General features: G+C 41.1%; 1 protein-coding gene across 1 annotated transcript in view; it reads right to left on the reverse strand.

Annotated features, from left to right (window-relative positions):
• The window catches only part of abr (ABR activator of RhoGEF and GTPase), a 132,454-nt gene extending 113,609 nt beyond the window's left edge, over window positions 1-18,845 (reverse strand). Inside the window, exon 1 of the mRNA XM_062432728.1 lies at window positions 17,857-18,845. Coding sequence (XP_062288712.1) covers window positions 17,857-18,658 — 802 coding nt within the window. The 5' untranslated portion in view covers window positions 18,659-18,845. The remainder of the gene's footprint in view (window positions 1-17,856) is intronic.
• Between the last annotated feature and the right edge of the window lie 989 nt (window positions 18,846-19,834).

The following is a 19,834-nucleotide window of genomic DNA, read 5'->3' on the forward strand; positions in this document are numbered from 1 at the left end:
GCCATTTTAAATGTATATGACAATATACTTGAACTTAATTGTGTCATTTAGCTTCTGTTAGGAGCCGACTAGCAATATTATCTACTACATGCACAGGGTCTCCCCCAGGTTGAGAATTTACTTGGTGGTGGGTGGAGTGATGTGTGACTAATGTGCATGCAGATACTCATGCAGTTTAGTGGGAGAGTGTAACCCAGGTTATTTTTTGTTGATAGCAACACATACAAACATTCACAATTAAGCGAAATTATAAAAGTCTCACTAATTTTTCATATAATTTCAAAGTGTATTTTTATTCATCAAGTCTATTTTCTTCCATTTCACACATGTAACTACCAGTGATTGTGAGTTGGGCTGCCAGAACATCAGATGACCTATACTCAATGCTGCATCTGAATGCATCTTGTGTAGACACTGACAGTTTACTCAGAGCTTCTGCTCTGAGTAAACTAGAGGTTGTGTTAGAATAAACATATCCTGTGATCTAAATCTGCTCTGATAAACTAATGAAAAGGTCAAAATAATTCTTAAAAAACCTGATTTCGGGAAATTATAGCTCTTGATTAATCCCAACAGAGCACCAACACTATCATAATTATGTGATCATAATAACACTGTTCTTGTTATTATAATATGCTGTTATTCATAGCAGAGACCTACCAGACAAACTGTGTTTACAGAATGCAAATGTAAGAGCTTCCATGAACAGGCTGTAGGCTGCTCTGTTAGTGTGTTACATCAATCAGCAACATCAAAAAGGAACATTTACACTAATTATTTCTAGTTCTCAACATGACATTTCAATGGATGCACATTTTCTGCCATGTAGGCTGGAAGGAGACGGGACTGTCATTACAAGGCTAGTGTGTGTGTGTGTTTGTGTGCATGTATAATTAGGCAGCAGAGGGTCCCACCAGCCAATCAAACGGCCATCCACCAACCTCCCACCCCTCCATATTCTCTGTTCTACCCAGATACCACCCACTCCAGCCCCACCCTACTCTACCAACCCCACCCAGATCTACCCTTCTTACTGTTCCCCAACATTTCGACCCAAACCTCAGGCCTGGGGGATTGAAAAGGAAGGGTGGGTGTGAAAGAGGGGGGGGGGGGGGGGGGGGGTTTGTTGATAGCACTAATTTTCCACTCACCACCACACACCAGCCCTGCAGGGCAGCATCCACAGAGAGTTAGTGCCACTCTGCCCCCACTCTCTCTCTGATCCCCTTTGGCCTGACACTGGAACACCGACTGGTACATGATTAGAAAGTCTACCGGAAACGCTGAAAGCCCGATCTACTTTTTAACAACCTGCTCCTGCATGATGATCCCCACCCCCCACCCCCCCAACCAACACCACCACCCTCACTCCCACTCTTCAAAAATGTTTTCCAGCGCTACCAGTTTGTGTGTGTGTGTGTATGAACATGAGAGTGAAAGAGCGAGGGGCTACACAAACACAGAGGAAATAGACAGCTGTGTTTCCATATGAGTAGCTTCAAAAAAACAAAACAAAAAGAAAAGAAAAAAGCCAAATGAAGCACTGGAGCAAAACTGAATTTACAAAAAACACAAATAATTCACGCTGACTGAAATCATTCCTGGCAGAGAGAGAAATTAAACATAGTGAACACTTGACAGCGCAGCATTTTTGCAAGAGTTGGCATTTAAACTGCATTTATCTACTTCAAAACTGCCAATATTATCAGATTATTAAAGAAGGAAGCTAAAGGGAAAACATGGTTGTTCACTTACTTCCTAAAATTTATGGAGAAACTTAATCACTTAATCAAATAACAACTAAAAGAATATTGATTTAAGTCCAGCTTCCTATGTAACAGTGTTTTCTGATTGTCACTGCACGCAGCCCTTTGTGAAGAACTCTCACACTCCTTTGAGATGAATGATTCTCTCTAGTTGTGCATTTCCTGCACGTTCCTTTGTTTTGGGGGTTGGGGGAGATGGGAGTGTGGACGAGCCATGACTATGCATTATTAAAAAGCCCGGAGTGCACCCTAGTGATGAATGTCTGCTTGTTAAATGGGAATGCCTGAAATCATCTGGGGCGTTTTTTTTATTTTTTTATCGCTTGTTATTTGCTTCCTTTTTTTTTTTAGGTGAAACGGTGTAATGAGCCTCTTGGGTTTTCTTTTTCATCTCAACTGCACAAATAAGTCATTTGTCTCTCTTCTGTGTTGTTGTAATCCATCACTTCAAGTTTTTATCAGTGTGAAAGAGTCATTCATCTAACAATTAGCTCTCCTCTGATTCTCCCATCTCCTCCTCCGCTACTCTTCCCCCTCCATGTGTGTCGGTGTGTGTATGTGTTTGTGTGTGTTATTACAATAATAATTCCTTTATATGACTTTAATTGTTAATACTACATGACCTATTGAGCCGTTAGCTTTTTATGAGATTCACAAAGCTACAATTAATACTAAGTACTGTCGTGTGTGTGTGTGTGTGTGTGTGTGTGTGTGTGTGTGTGGGCTATCAATACCATTAAAGTACTTCAATGAATACCATTTTTTTTCTTACTTCATTCGATACCATCATGTGAATGGAAGCATTCAGTTGCATTAAATCCCACCACCCCTCCCCATCCGAATGATTTTTACACCAACGCATTTTGAAAGTGTTCAAAATATTAAAATATTAATTTTTGTGGCATCTCAGCACGCTGAACTGCCAACTCCATCAAATACACCACGCTTGACTTCACCGCCACAGACTGTATGAGTTGTAGCCGCTGCGGCAGTGGGCCAATCACACGTCACATTAAGTCAACTCTCACAGTGATTGGCTGTGAGCGAAACCAAACAAACTTTATTTTTTTCTAGATCTGGGTACAAAAAGGGTCAAATGCATACCGAGCCATAGTGTGCCTGTGTGTGTGTATATAACAGCAAGTGCTCTGGAAGGCGAGGTCTCCGCTCACCTCATTTGCCCTGAATATCCCCCCTTAACTCCCTCAACATCCAATTATGTGGAACGACCCTGTCTGGCCGACCACTGTGACATATCAGTGTGTGCATGTGTGCGTCCCAATTCTATATTAAACCAGCTTGTGATTTATAATAAGATAAAGCTTCTTTAAATATAATCTTTCTCCTGCTTCTGTCAGGGAGAAAGACAGAAGGAGGGACAAAGAGATCGAGGAAAGAGAGAGCGACAGAGAGGGAAAGAGAGAGCGAGAGAGAGAGAGCTAGAGAGCGAGAGAGAGAGAGAGAGAGAGAGAGTGTATGGAGTATTCATCCATTGCCAGCTGAATTCACTTTGATCTATTGAGGTCAATGTGGAAATCATCTGAATCATGCTGTGATTGGGCGGACACCAATAAGGAGCATTACCCTTCCACATACACACATACTACGTCTCATGTGTTATTGATGCTGTTTGTTCATCATTAGTGTTTGTTGCTTTCACAGACACACTTAAACAGTGAGCTTGTTTGCCATTTTTAAAACATACCCGGAGAGGAGATAAGACTGCTCCATAAAGAAACACACTGTCTGTTTATGCAAAGCAATATGTGTGTGTGTGTGCGTGTGCGTGTGCGTGTGTGTGTGTGTGTGTGTGTGTGTGTGTGTGTGTGTGTGTGTGTGTGTGTGTAAAATAAACACAATGGTGCAGTGTGTGCACTCCACAGATTAATTTCTGAATGATTGGTTTCATCCGATGCCTGCCTATAAACTGAAAAGCTGACACACACACACACACACACACACACACAATCTTTAAGGTGGACAGCCAGTACAGTGAAGGCACTGGTGTCTACATAAAGAACTACTGCACTCTAGTGTTTAGATTCAGTCAACACAAGTTCAGGACCTTTTGCTAAGACCATCAGTGGGTGTGATGATTATAAATCTAAAGGAGGAGTTGTTGGGAGTACAGTGGGATTATTTCAGCATAAGCTCTTGTGCATGCAAAGTCTACGTCAGGACCTATCATTTAAAACTGGCTTAGATTTGTTCCAGGCAGGTTCATCTATGTTCACAGTCGTGTGTGTGATAACTGATGTGAGTATCTGACACCAGATAAGTGTAATAAATGTCTAAAATAAAATGCCTCAACACAGTCTGGGAGTTCTGGGGGATTTCTCCCCCCACAAAAGATTTGTCATAGTATACTCAGACATTAGCGAGATTTGAAACAAAAAAAGTTAACAATGTCCTGAGGTAATCCTAATTCAGAACAGGATCAGCATTGGTTTTTCTTAAATATAACCTAGTATTCCTTCCAGAGCAGCAACATGTTTACAACAGCAAAGCCACAATATAAACTCAACAATATCTCACTGCTAAGAGATCTAATATGTCTAAGTCTAAGTTTAGAAGGAATGAAGAACAGACATTAGTCAGTATCAGTCTGTCTGCAGGTACTTCTGGTAGAGAGGAGGCTGGTTTGTCTTAGTCAGCAGCTAAGTTTACAAGAACTGGGCTGCTTTTAATACAAGTGGCAAACTAAGCTAAACATTTAAAGCACCTACATACTCACAGCTTTTGTTTCAGCTTGTTCATTGCTGGTTGTGGTTGTGTAAAAAAATAACAGTGGTGGAAGGGAGACAGAAGCAAAGCAGATGACAACATCACTTTTCTACATGCTTATACTTGTGGACCAGGTGCTTTGATAAATTACTCTGATTGGCTTTTTATTCTCAAAGGTTTTATTGCAATGACAGTAACCAGTGATAGTTTCTTTCACTTCACCTGGCTCTCTTTTTCAGTACAGTCTCTCTGATCTGCTATCCGCAACAGGAAGTGAACACAGTGGCTGAGTTTGATGTTTATCAGCAGGTCTGCCTCTCACAGCCTAATTTGTTCTTTCAAAGGTTGCAGCCAATGTGAAACTATACTGAGAATATGGTCACTGTAGGAAACATCTTTAAATGCAATGAAAATATAAGCAACAAGTTCAGTTTGAATGAACACAAATGCATCACAACAAAACTTCACTGTTAAAGATGTCCACATGAGGGCGCTGTCCATCTCTTCACCATCCCGTTATGCCCACCTGACTCCCTTCCACATTATGTCCCATAAATGTTTGAGCATGCGGGACCATTCACCTGTTTACCTTTAAGTCTTATATTATGTGACAGTGGCTCAAGTTATTGCTCAAAAAAGATTTAAAGCATGTAGAAATATTAGTTCTCAGTTCTTGCAAGTTTTTGAAAGAATTAGGAAATAAAAGCTTTTAAACAGCTATTGATAATGTGTAACACAGGGTGCTTGGTGCATGGTCTGGAGCTGCAGAGGGACTGGCTCCCTCCCACCAGGCCGTTCGCTGCACCTCTTCAGTCAGTTTAACTGCAGCGGGACAGAATACAACACACACACACACACACACACACACACTCACTGACAAATGAGAGGGACGTTGACTGCAAAACAGACTCTCTCTCTCTCTCTCTCTCTCTCTCTCTCTCTCTCTCTCTCTCTCTCTCTCTCTCTCTCTCTCTCTCTCTCTCTCTCTCTCTCTCTCTCTCTCTCTCTCTCTCTCTCTCTCTCTCTCTCTCTCTCTCTCTCTCTCTCTCTCTCTCTCTCTCTCTCTCTCTCTCTCTCTCTCTCTCCAGAGTTATTTTCAGTTATGTGTGGATTGTGTCTGGACCAGAGAGCCTTGTTTAAAAAAAAAAGCACCTCTGTCATTTATCACACCTTACTGCCATCTGTACAGTTCTGCTCCAAGATAAAACAAACTACTTTACTCTCTGGTATACATCACGGGGTGAGAGGAAGAACAAACCAACAGCTGACTGCTCAGGACAGATAGACATGATACGAGGAGGAAAACAAATAAATGTCTTAAAAAAGTAACCCTCCGTACCATGAAATCATAGCAACAACCAAATACAAAGCATTAACCTCTCAGTAAAAATGAAGGTAGCAGAGCTGGAGAAAGAGTGGCCTCAAATCACATCCTGCGAGCAAACAGCGCTCTGTCGCATTGCTCTCAATTCATTTGCAGAGACCTTGTGGCTAGAAAGCAATTATGAGAATGCACCAATAAATACCGCCTGATTCTGCAGAGAGGCTCTCAACACTGAGAGAGCAGATAAACTCAACAGAATAGAATAAGTAGACAACTTTCTACTGTGGAGTGATCTCATCCTCAGTGTAATGTTATGTCTTGACCCGGGGGCTCTGTGTAGCTCTTGTTTCCACACGGGATCGTAGTGACATTCAATATCCACAGTGGGAGCTCCGGTGACCTGAAACTCAAGCACTTCTTTTCCTTTCTCTGACACGGTCCGAGTCAGATAACCAGTGAGCAAGCCTAAACTAAACAGAAAGCACCCATAAAAACATTCTATCCACAGCCATATGTTAATTTGTCGGTTTTCTTTGTCTGTTGCCATTTTCATCCAGAAATAAGAAGTGAAAGTGATGAGCGTAGTAAAAGATGTACTTAAGATAACAACCAGAGCACACTGGGAGAAGCGAGACTACATTCATGTTTATAGCAAAGGTGTTCAAACCCATTATTCTAAACCAACACTCCATTAATTCCCCCCCCCCCCCCCCCTGTGTGCGGCCAACTACTGAGATTGCTTTCTTGAGAATGGAGTGACAAAGGTTTGGCAAGAAGTTGTGTCTTGCGGAGCTGAGAAAGAATACGCTGGGTTCAGTGCCAATGAAAAAAGTCACGTAATCGGAACAGCTCCTGCTGTGACAGCTATGAAAGCTAAAAAGCTCTGAGTGGGAGCCAAATCCCTTTAATATGGAGGTGATGATCCACAAAGCCAATGAGAGTAGTTTCCCCCTCTGGTCTGGACATGGCAACACTGTCACCGTGAGAGCTTCACATGCCAGAAGGGAGAGCACAAGCCTGACATTCAGACACCAACAGTAGAGTGCGATCACAACACTTTTACTGAACATTTAGTACACTGTTATCAGAGTTAGTTAAGAGCACAGTGACAAATACAAAATAGGGCTTGTCCTTCTTGAGCTTCGCTGCACTAGGCATGAGGAAACAGTAGGATTTGCTGGTTAAAAAAAAACCAACATGACAAAGCTCTTCGAATGCATGAAATTGTACCAAACAGCTAAAAAAAAAAAGGAACAAGTTAAAAGGGACAAAAACTCAAATTGTGCCCAGTCTGAGTAAGCAGATGTTGACCACTGGACCAAGGCTGCCACTGCCGACTATTGCATACCGCTTCCTTCTGCAACAAGTGGCATACACATTAAAAAAAGCACCCTAAAATTGTGCATCACCTGTTCACCTCCTGTGTCTGGTGTGGAATAACAGGTCCCACTCATTACCATGTCATTACCCAACTCTCAGCTCCAGCTAATGAGCTAAATTAGGTTTTCTGCTCATATTTTCAAAAAAAAATCCTGGTGCATGAATTATTCATACATTAGGACATGACTGAAACATTTGATAAACAAGAATGTTTGACCAAATTTGACATTTATTAGACACATCAGACTCAGGTGAGATGCATCCACACTATCTTTCAGGCCTACACACAGGGCTCTTTAAGAATCGATACCCTCAGCAGTTCTGGGAGTGCATCATCATGTTGTTGCTGTTGCATCGACCCCCTCTAGTCAAAGTGGGAGTAGCTGCGCATCTGATATGTGGCCATGCACACCCACTTACAGTGTGTCAGAGAAGAATACATGGCTTTGTGGGCTCATACGCACTGTGCACACACACCAGCACCTTACCACACACACACACACACACACACACACACACACACCGCACAGAGGTCTCCATGGCAGCCATAGAAGTCAGCCAATCAGAAGTGGCCTGGTGCTTTCTCTGATTTCAGTCTGAGAGGAAGTTTTGTAAACAAAAAAAAGAAGAAAAAAAAGAAAAAAACAAGGGGTGAGCTGTTGGCGTGTATCTGCATATGAGCTGCGTCTGTAACGTCGACATCATCAAATTAAGAAATCACAGATATTAAAGTATAAATGAGCTTTAATTGAGCTGTGATTTCATGAAGCACAAGAAATGTAGCTCACACTCATATCGAGGGACACTTATAATGATCGGGACTGTAAAATGAATTCAAATCCTGCATCAGCCACAGTGCAAAACACAAAGAGGTCTGATCAGGACCATACAGGCCTTAAATTAATATGTGATCCAAAATCAGATCAACTTTAAAAAAAAAAAAAAAAAAAAGGAAAGAGAACAAGGGAGAAAAACAGAAACTTGGAACCTTTAAGAAGGAACAGGATGAAGCCAGTCTCTTCTTCTGCTCTCAGTTTGCAGGCCAGAAGTCGGCAGAGTCATGTGGTGCGTTGATTGTAGCTAAATGTAATCTGTGTTTTCACTATCCTGAAAACCCACAGGCTAACATGCTGTTTAGTACCATAATTGACGTCACTGTCATCGAAGACACCTCATATTCATTTAGCAGAGCCACAACAGACCTGTATGAATCAGTTAACTGACAGGAAAACCACCACCCTCACACCCCTTTATCTTAGAGCTGCTCCTCTCGACTTGGTTTAAGTGGAGAGGATTTCACATCGAGAATGAGTCTGCATTTCCTGTCCCTATCCCACCATGCAATCTGAAGGAAACTCGGTAAGTGATAGCAGGGCTCAGTTTGTTTGCCTAGGCTTTATTTAAAAATGGGTTGGCTGAGGACAAGAGGGTGAGTGAGGGATATAGCAGCTCAGCCCTGTCACAAGGGAGATGGGAACAGTAGCCGCAGGGGGGCTGGTTTCGCTAGTGGATGAAGAGTAAGGCTTTGTGGCAAGATGACCGTCACCTCCACTGGCCTGTAAACTCTGCCTGCTCCTCCTAATGTGAAAACCTTTCGAGCATAGCCATGTCCCTAATTATGAACCCCTGGGAGGTCCACGCCTTTGTTGATTCTCGGAATGGACACACACACACACACACACACACACACATACACACACACTCAGGGCACTTGCCAACGTCTGATGAACAGTAAGCTGGTGGGAAATCAGTAAGCATTAACAAAGCTCTTCTTTATTGGCTTAAGTACATATTGTTGCCAGGATCTACAGTACAGACTAACTGTGCTGTGATACTCTATTTTCCTGTTCTACTTTACTATGTGATACCGCAAAAGTGAAACTGTCAGAAGAAAGTCACATAATGAAACTAAGGATGTCGGTTTTGGTTCATTTGGTTAAATAAATAACCAGTACCCATAAACCAGATAATAATCTGTTAATAAGAAAAGTTGAAGCTTTTGTTTGTGAGAATTGTCAGAGCTAGCTTGTCTGCCGTAGCTAGCTTGACTTTTAGCTCATCCTTTTTCACCTCAAAGTGTTTTAAATGCATTTAAATCAAGGTAGCTTTCAATGGTGTAACATATTCAGGCTAACCAAACTAACCTAAAATCCGTCAACCTATACTATACTATATTGGCAGCATATCAGTCTCAGTCATTCAGCACACCAACTGGGTGATGGCCTAAGTAACACCTATGTTTTTGCTATAGATAAACCATACGATTAGCATGCTAAACTAACAGTCCATCATCTGTGTGACTTAATATCTTCACCGTAAAGTCTTTCAGAGCGCAGTTACCTAACAAACACAGTGCTGTTGAACAGGAGACACCACAGCTGCACATTTTTACCTTCAAATTGGCCACAAACAGTACAGCATGGCTATGCTAAAGATGCTAGCCAACATACAGGTTGGAAAACTGGATCCGTTATATCTCTTTATAGCTGCAGGTTGGTGCTGCTGTCAGTGATGGAGCCTCTGTGTGAGACGCTTCGGTGAGTAAATGTGTGTGTTTAAAACTAATTTCAAGGCTGTGTTTATTCTCAGTCCCACAAGGTACCAAAATTTAGCACCAAGTGGTGTATGCAAATGAACCTGTAGACCTGCATCAAAAATATTCTCAGTGGGTAACTGATTAACCACTGACATTCTTAAATAAAACCTAAATAAAACCTAATCTTTATTTAAAGGCACAGTGAATAGGATACAGTTGCATTTAGCGGTGAGGTTGCAGATTGCAACTAACTGAATAGCCCTCCCGCTCCCCTTCTAAGCATGTGAGAGAATCTACGGTGGCCACAAATCTCATGAAAACCACTAAAGGCCCTCTCTCAAGCCAGTGTTTGGTTTGTCCAATCTGGGCTACTGTAGAAACATGGTGGCCTCCACAGAAGAGCACCACCTCTCTATGTAGATATAAAGGGCTCAGTCATTTTCATGGGATTCTACTCTGATTAAAACATATTTATGAATATATATTCCATTTCTGATAAGTCCATCCTGCTAGATGCCACTAAATTCTACACACTGTACCTTTAATATCACTTTTTAATCTGTCACAATCTACACATTAACTAATGAATCATGGTTAAGGCTGTGCTATAGATAAAATCATATTTCATATGTTTTTCTTTTACCAAATAACTCAATATCACAACAAAATTGTAGGGATATAATTTTAACAAATCACTATAATGATATAATATCAATATATTGCCCAGCCCTAGTCATGGTCATGCATGGGTCTAGTGCCTCAACTGCTTTCATTACTCATCACAGTGTCAGCAGTCAGTGATTGAGGTTGCTGACATCAGACGGCTACAGGAGACAGACAAAACTGCATTACAGCACTTTCTTGTGAGGTGACGGCAACTAGGCTGTGATTCATTCAAACATGAGAGGGAAATCCTGCTGTGGTGGAAAAAAGTCCCTTACAAGTAACTGTACAAGTAACTGTTCTGTTTAAATCACCAGGTTAAAAGGATAACAATGAATTGATCCTACTGTTTTCCAAAAACTATTAAATATATGTGAGTGAGATACACCGTTGCACTGGGTGACATGCTTCTTCATTACAATGATTACCATGACGACAGCTTTTTTAGAAATGGCTGCAAAGACAAACTACAGTGAGGAATAAGATCTATCAGACTTTGGATATACACACAATACCTGTAAGTAGGATCAGTTCATTGCTGATTTGGATCATTTGTTGACAATTCGAAAAATATAGACTAATGTCAGCCATATGTTTTAAGTGTATTACTGTAGGTTGTTATGACAAATAGAACAATGACAACTGATTTAGAGTGAACAGGATATGGATATATATGCACCACCACATATATCACGACCCCTGTGCACATGCACGAGATGTGAATAGCACTTCACACCTCTGATACAGAACTAAGGTCAAGGCTTCCACATGCACACCAGCATTCACTCCTGCATCCATCTCATGAAGAAGTACTGATGCTGCAAAACCCACACTTACTCTTCTGTTACTGAGACATCCTGTGTGCCTCCCTGCACAACCACCAAAACTAATTCATCACCTTAGTAACACGGGGACAAGTTAAACCATAAATAGGGTTTTAGTTTTGAGAATTTAAAGCCATAGCTTCTTTGAATGTTTTCACTTTGAGGACTTTTTAGATCTGAAGAATCTCGTAGACAACATGTATTAGAATCTTCAGGTGCCTGCATCAGCAAAGTATAAAATTAAAGCTTTCCAGGGCAGCAATGCATCATTGTGAAACTGAAACTGAATTTGAGATGTGTGAGATGTAATTTATCACAAGCTCCCTGGCTCTTGGTTGTTGCAAGAAAGACAAAACTCCACCTGATGAATCATCTCCTTCAATCATTTCCCAGCTTTCTTCCTTCAGATGTCTTAAAACCATAATGTGTCCTCCAATTAGTTTTGTTGGATGTAATCATTGGATCATCATTGAAGGCGGATGTGTTTTAGAAAAGGACGGGGCTAATTACACATTTGTTGTTCTTCAGGCTCTTTGCTCCAGCACATTCAATTTGAGATAAAGTAATGATTACTATGTTAAAGTGCCAAGTCTTAGCTTTCATCTGAGTAGGTTTATGTCAATATAGAAAGAACTGTGTGGGAGATATGGGATCAAACATAATTGGATTCTTGGCTACTAAATGTTTCTTGTGCAACTGTATTGAGCCCAAAAGAGCTCACATGTGGGTCAGAGTTGCTTGAGGGTTGACAGTTGCTGTTTAGATGGAGGTGAAGTTCAAAATGAGAAATCTATCAGAGACATCAGAGTGGGTGGTTTGCCAAAATCAATAATTTGGTACAAAATCAAAAAAAGAAGGTGCACACAGGAAAACAAAGTGGTAGGTACAAAGTGTCTGCCAGTGTCTACAGCTCTGAGACTTCAGGCTGTAGAGATGAAACAGATCACATCTTTTAAACTTGGGGGCGAATGAAAAAAACAGCCTGTGTCCACATCATCAAAACATAACTTACAAACATGAAAACGCATCTCATCCGGCAGCTGAGCTGCTGGTCGAATGAGCAGCCAAACAAACACTCACAGCTGACGCCAGTTAGCAGCTACACACCCAAAACAGAATGTAAACACACCGGCAGATGTCATTTCGGACCTGTTGGACACTGGTTTGGTTATTGCTCTTCAAAATCCAAGTTAAAGATACTCTGTCCACAATTTGTAGCTACAGCAGTTAGTTTACTTCCAAACTTCCTCAATGAGACACTAAACCGTCAAATAACCCACATTCCATATGAGTGCTGAACCGTAGGTGGGCGATGTGTACGATACACAGATTAACTAGGTTCTGTTACACCACTATCAGGCAGTTTCCACAAAATATCAAATATGATGACTTTGTTTGACTTGTGTATCTGTCCAATTATGTCTGAACATCTAAACTTTGTGCACTATGTGTTACTGAGTTTCTAGCAAATCAATGAATTGCCTGTGGAATTAAAGATGTCTTATTGTAGGTCAATGACATGTGTTTGTGTCCATGTGGTTCAGTCAAATTTAAAGGGGTTAAAATTTGAAAATAAACATATGAATGTCAATGTCAATCAGAAACCATTTACATTTTACAAAATTAAGTAATTATTTGTGTACACACTGTAGGTGGATAAAATATTTAATATTGATCATTCTTTTGTGGTAACACGGTTTGACATATCAGTCTTACTTTTAGTTTAAAAAATGGTGCAAATGTCATTTCAAATTACATAAAACCAACAAAAATATAAAATGTACATTTTAACAAACTTGATGCTGCTTTTAAAATTATTTTTTAAGATGTTTTGAATTGCTCATCTTGACAACCCTTATTTGTCACTTACCCATATATATTCTTCCTGTATAACCTACCAGAGTTTAGCATTCTTGAATCTGGAGAACAGAGGCGTGTGGGTCCCTCTGTGATACACAGAACCCTCCTCCTCCTCCTCCTCCTCACCTTCTGTTCACACAGAGCCTCCTGACTGACTCTGTGGCCTTCAGAGCCAGTAAACATGCAATCTACAATCATATAACACAGAGAAAAGCAGCAAAGCCTAACATTTTCATTACTCAATAAATCAGCTAATAGTGTCCATACTAGATTAGTGTCCTGTGAAAAATAGGAAGCATTGTATAAGCTCCTTTATGTGTAAGTACTACTGTAAAGAAGGCTGACATAGCACAGAAGCAGCCATGTCTGCCTGAGCTTACCAACAGTGTTGCCTAGAAAATAAGTGAGATGAGCCAGAGTTTTGGGAGAGATTTACTGTGATTTGTGGGGATGTGCTACATTCTCAGAGGATTGTGTGCTACAGTGTAAAGCCTTCACTTTGCAGTAAGACGCTGTAGTAACTGAGCTGTCAAACTGTCCAGTAATAATACTTAGAAACCAGGAGTGGCTTCAACACATACAGTCAACAGCTAGGTGTCACAGCCTGGAAACTACAATTCACAGGTTTATGAATCACGTACAAACAGAGCAAACAGCCTGGGCTGACGTTTACAGCACATAGAGTTAAAATGGAAATAATGACAGCTCCTGGTTTCCCTGTTGCACATGCAATTCAGGACGGGCCCGGACAAGCCCTGCTTGTCTGAGGTAAGAGAGAGCCTCGAGAGGGAAAGGAGAAATATGTGTTTGAGAATTGCTCTGTAGTAGAGTGACAGAAACAGGTTTGTTTCCCAGTTTTTTTTATCTCAGAGCACATGTTGACAGGACTCTTCTAACACCAATTTATCAACGCTACACGTCTAATCAAAATCATCAGAAAGTTAGTTTTTACTTTTACACATAATCATGTGTGGTCTTAGAAGAGTACTTCCCACATACAGTCGGTATCATTCAGTGCTATTCTCTAATTGTATGTTTTGACCAGATGTTCACTCCAAAGACTTTTATTCCAAAATGATAACACCCACCATCCAGAGCCAAAACACATAGAACCACTCAAATATCTCTTATTGGGGGTTACTATTAAAGTGATGACTCATCATAACATAACATTTGCCTATACTGTTTTTGTTATATTGTCCACTTTAGGCCTCATTTGTTCTCAAAAAGTTACAAAGACTTTCATATTCAAATAGTGTTGCTTGGTGAAACTACTTCACATTTGAATGTTGGTGAACCATGTTGAACATTATGCAGGAAGCTAGTTTATTTCTGATATACCATATGCTATGCAGTGAAGTGTGTTATAGGTGATACAGAAACAGGAAACATTACTGTCAGCTGGACCATCCTGTTGACAAAGGGGTGAAAAACACTGCTCCTGTAATTGAAACAATTAGCTTCATGTAAACTATCGCATCTACTTCCCTTTCCAACATTTTTTTTTATCACAGATTAAACAGTGAGTAATCACACTTGACTGTGAAGCCTGGAGAAATAAACACACACAGAATTTCCCTGTGCAGATTAAAGATGTTGTGTCGGATAAAAAATAAACAAGCTACTGAAGCCACAATTCCTTCCTCATTCTACCGAAATTCTTACTGTCACTGAATTAAAAAAAAAAAACATATTTCTCCATTTAAATGCTTAAAATAGCCAAAAACTGAGAACTAAAGTCTATCCATCACTTCTTATTATTGTCTGATGGAGGACTGCATGCTGCACACGGGCATGACTAGACTAATGCCAAACAAACACCAGTGATAGCTTTTTTGTCCACTTTTCAGACTCACTCGGTGAGATTTTTGGATCAGCAAAATCATCAAAACACAACACAGCTTGTTGCAACAGTCTAACAATAACAGAGGTGTAGTTCCTCCAGTTTTAAAGCAACACTGTCCTGGGATTCAGAGGTGAATCAGGAACCATACAGAGAGGCCAGACCTATGGCTTCAGACTCATCTGACCTGATGGGCGACCTCTTCCCAGCAAACACGCATAACACAACAGTATCGGCATGAGCAAGACCCCTTGGCATGAGCCCACCGCTGGTGTTCATGTGCGTGTGGGAGTGGGAGTGAGAGTGAGAGAGGGCCGTATCCCATAATTCCAAGTGGGAGTGGGAGCCAGACAACTGCTGTTACTTCTATTGAAAAACTTGACCTCTCAGCCAAGTGGGCAGAGGCCCCCCAAAAAAATGCCTCCAGTTCTTCCCACAGCTCCACAAACCCTCCATTGTTTTTAGCCACAATCGAGTCTTTCCACTGATTATCTTAGATGTCAGAGCAAAGCATCGATATCCTGTCAGACACCAAAGATGGAACAGATTGAAAGACTTACAGTAAGTGCTTCTCCTTACTGGCCCACAGGTTTATGGGAAAATACCCCCCACCCCACCCCACCCCACCCCAAAACTGGCATAAACAGTGTGTCACTAACAGAAAACCCAGCAGGTGTTTTCTCACTGTTCATCCATTGTTGTATTTGAGTTATGACACCATCTCTTCAGACATAGGAGACTTTCACTTTGACTCACGTCTGACGACTTTGTTTTAGAGCCATTTCTCCCACAGTCTGCTTGATAAAAGTACGACATTTCAACAAAAAAGGTGCAATTTAGATAACGGCCCTCAGATATTACACACATATAATTTTCCACTTTTGCCTCGAGTGATTTCGACATCGAACTCGACTGAGGCCGAGCGCCTTCCTCAAATCAGTTCTGCCAGTGTCAGCAGACATACCACTGGTTCCTGGTTGTTACTGAAGGTCTCATCCAGTTATCTCCCCAACCTCCTTTCATATATTCAGACCATTTAATGTAATGCTAATCACACTTATCATTATATTGTTGTCATTAAATGGCATCAATAAACACATAAAACAATAAAGCCACAAGGAAAAGCTCATAATAAAGTACTAATCCAGGCATAATATTACTAACAGTTGTGTCTGCCTTCCTCAATCTACTCACATGTTCAAGTTAGTCATTCATTTTTGACTCAGCACACGTAGTCAATCTCGGTCAATATTGCCACACTTTCCTAATGAGGTCTTGCAGAAATGCCAGAGCCTTTGTGCTACATGTTATTACTTTAACCCATAGAAGCCTTCTACAGCAGCTGGGAAGACACTGGATTTTGTGTGCCATGGTAACAACATCACACATGTCTTATGAAACTACAACTACTCACAAATCATTGGTGAATAATTTGACTTTTGTTCCACCTGAATGCATCTATTCGTGATGCACTGACACATAAAGCAACCTCTTGTCTGTGAGGTTTACAGAAAATTTTCGTTACTCATTTAAATGTCACCGAGTCATCCTGTGTGTGTCTGTGGTGCTTAACCTACCGCTGAACTCACGGTATGTGACGTCAAGCGGCACCTGCTCGATGGTCATATCGGAGGGGGTTACAGGAGGGGAATCTGATCTTAACAAATACATCCAGTTGCACGGCCAAAAGAATTACCAATGTGAGCCACATTTCTAAACATGAAAGCGGCTATGAAAAGATCAGACTACAGCTGGGGTTTTTTTGCTGTTGGAGCAAAAACAAAAAAAGATCTAAAAGATGTCAAAACACTTGATTTGCAATATTTATGGAAACATTGACCCAATCTACACAGGAAACATTTGTTACCATGCAGGAGGTACAGTCCACAAGGTGTTTGATATACTGACTTGAGCAGGCTTTATTTGTGTTCAATAACAGTAATAAAGACTTCCATACATAAATACTTTGAACTGAGTTGAACTTTGTAGAGAAAGAGTTGTTCTTGTCTAGCTACAGGAACCAGTTTCCACATCCTCTTGGTCTTTAAAAGATTAATGCCCTGCTTCACACAATGAAAATGTATGCGAATGCGACTGCACGCAACTTCTCTGCTCACATACTATATAAGTACCTTGGGCCCAGTCTGAGGTAAACCACTAATGCACTGTAGGTGATGAAGTGAAACCAAGTCAGAGAGATGCTGGAGCAGGAAATTACTTCTTTATCTGTATTGTAGTTGCTTACTTTCCTGTTTTGCCTCTACCTGAATAGTGTCATGTTGCAGAAGCCTTTGTGCTACTGCATGCATGAGTATCTAACAGGCATTAGTTCCCTTACATCAGGTCAGATATCTACAACAACAGAGCACATGAAGCTCAATTTAAGCCTGGTCTGAAGCCAAACTTTTTAGGTAGGGTCTCTTTGTTTCATGGTGTCTGATCCAAATGGACGAGTTGGCTCGTCACAGCAGCTTAACATTGTTGATCAATAGTACAGTAGGAGATGGTGTATTGCAGGACAGAGGATGAGACTGCATTAAAATATAGAGCTGTGTTTCAATTTGTGTATACTGAGGCGATCAAGTCAAATTAATTTGTATTGGTTGACAAACGTTTTGTCAATGAGAAAAATGCCATATGTAATGTAGTTTGACTTATATGTGACCTTATGTATTACCTACTGCTACAATTAAAATGTATTAGCTCTTCTGAGTTTTAGTGGGGTCTCAAATGGGATCTGTGGTTTAATTTTCACTTTAGGGTCTTGATATTAAAGAGATTGAGAACCTCTGGTATAGAATAAGACTCATTACACTGTTGTGTTATGTCTTATTATTTTGTATGTTGTTAGTTGAGTATTGTGTGGTTATATTTTTTGTTTCTTACTGTATCACCAGTAATGCTATCAGTGGTCATATTAACATTAACATCATTACCTGCAGAAGAGGAGTCATCATGGTCTGAGCTCAGGTACCCATCGCTCCTCCTGTCAGGGGTGCTGCACCCAGAGCCGCGGGATGCTCTGCGGTTAATATGCGGGAAGGATGGGGACAACCTGCAGTCATCACCAGAGTCAAAGTCCCTGCTGTGGCGACAAACTCGACGGTTGTCCCGCTGGGTGCTCGGGGTGCTTGGGGTGCTCGGCGTCCTCTGGCTGTCCCTGCCCACCAGAATCTTTGGTGCCAACAAGTTATTCCTCACGAAATTGTCATTGAGCTCCGTATCCTCATAATCCCGGTCGCTGCTCCCCTCGTTGTCGTTGGTTGGAGGGACGAAGGTCTGGGCCGGGCTGGGTTTCCTCGGCGGGACGGGGATAGGGACGGGCTTACCTGTCTTGCCGCTGAACCTGCTCCGCTCCCGGGCCATGGGGCCGCCGATGACCCCCACCGGCTTAGCTGCGACGAGGGGCTTCACACCTCCTCCAAAGTCAGGCAGCTTTTCTCTATCACTCTGCGTCTTCCTCTGGTCCCCTGTCTTATTAAAGGTGTCCGCGTTAAAGTTTTCGTCTTTTCCTTCAAACCTTTCCGGCTCGTTTCTCTTCTGTCGAGCCACGGTGGTCTGCAGGTAAATCACCTTGAATTTCTCCTTTTCCAAAGCTTTCTGGAGCCTCTTCAGGTTGCTTTTACACGCTTCCAGCTCCGACTCGATGTCCTCTACAGAGTTCAGGTCCATTCGGGGGACTTCTCCGTCGGGAAATTCATTCTTCCAATGTTTTGCGAATTCCTCCTGTTCCCACATCTCGACGTTCACACACACCGGGCTCTCCGCCAAACGAACACTTGTAATGTAACAGAGAAATGTTGAGTGTTAAGTCAGCAGCCCGTCTGTCTGTCGCATATATCCTTCCTCTCTCTCTCTCCTCCTGTTTTCACAACTCGACACAGACTGCGGGTCTTCACTTTCTATTCATCTTCTGCTTTTTCTCGTTTACAAATGTCAGGCGTGCACCGTGTTTGAGTGAGGAGGATAACAGGTTTACCACAAAAAAAGTTTCAAGGCTTCCTGTATCGAGACGTGCTGCGTTCAAGTCTTGCTCGGACACCTGCGAGTGTTTATATTGGTGTACGACAGGATAAATCGAGGAGACTACTTTCATGAACTCCTTGTTTTGTAGAGATTTCTGTGACAAAACTTAATTAGTTTCTTCATTAGCCCCCAAGCGGAAGTCCAAATTAAGTGAATCTCAGCACCCCTGCTGGAGGGAGTGTGGGGATGGTTTCGGTAGACCACGCACATATTATTTTTGGGGCCTGTTCATATGGTAAGCCTTTTTTGGCAAGACGGTCAGCTGAGAAAAAAAGATCAATGTATAAATCTGTACTCTTAATTTAGAAATCTGTGTGCACATATTTATAATCTCTAAATTACAAATCCATGACAGGTCGTTCCTGTTATACAGTGACTTTTTTGTCCCTATGATTTATTCACTTATTTTTTTTGTAAAATAAGTCACATCTGTATAACAAATGGCTTAAATTTTATATTTAAGCGTTACCACTCCAACACAGATACTAGACATTAAAAATACTATTTTATAGGTTACACACAGTTGTATTGATATATTCAATTTTATCAGAGCTGTGCTAAGAATAAAGCAATCAACTTCCACAAGAACTATAAACAATGAAATGATAAAAACTTTAAAATATTGTTTCATGTATGTCTTGGACTACATGAAACACACATCAGGTGCAACTATAGTTTGTTTTTTGTTTTTTTAAATAATTTCCTTTGTTTACTGTGTGTCCCTGAAGTCATCTTCCTGATAGGATGTACTTTCTGGCCTTCCAAAAAAAAAAAAACTACAATTCCATTGAGACAATTTTCAGGAAGTGAACTGACCATTTTTTATTTAGTTTTTGGGTGGGAACTCCACTGTACAAAATGAGGTAAGCTTCAACTATTTTTTTTTAA

This window comes from Scomber scombrus, chromosome 14 (genome assembly GCF_963691925.1).
Source record: "Scomber scombrus chromosome 14, fScoSco1.1, whole genome shotgun sequence".
Lineage (NCBI taxonomy): Eukaryota > Metazoa > Chordata > Actinopteri > Scombriformes > Scombridae > Scomber > Scomber scombrus.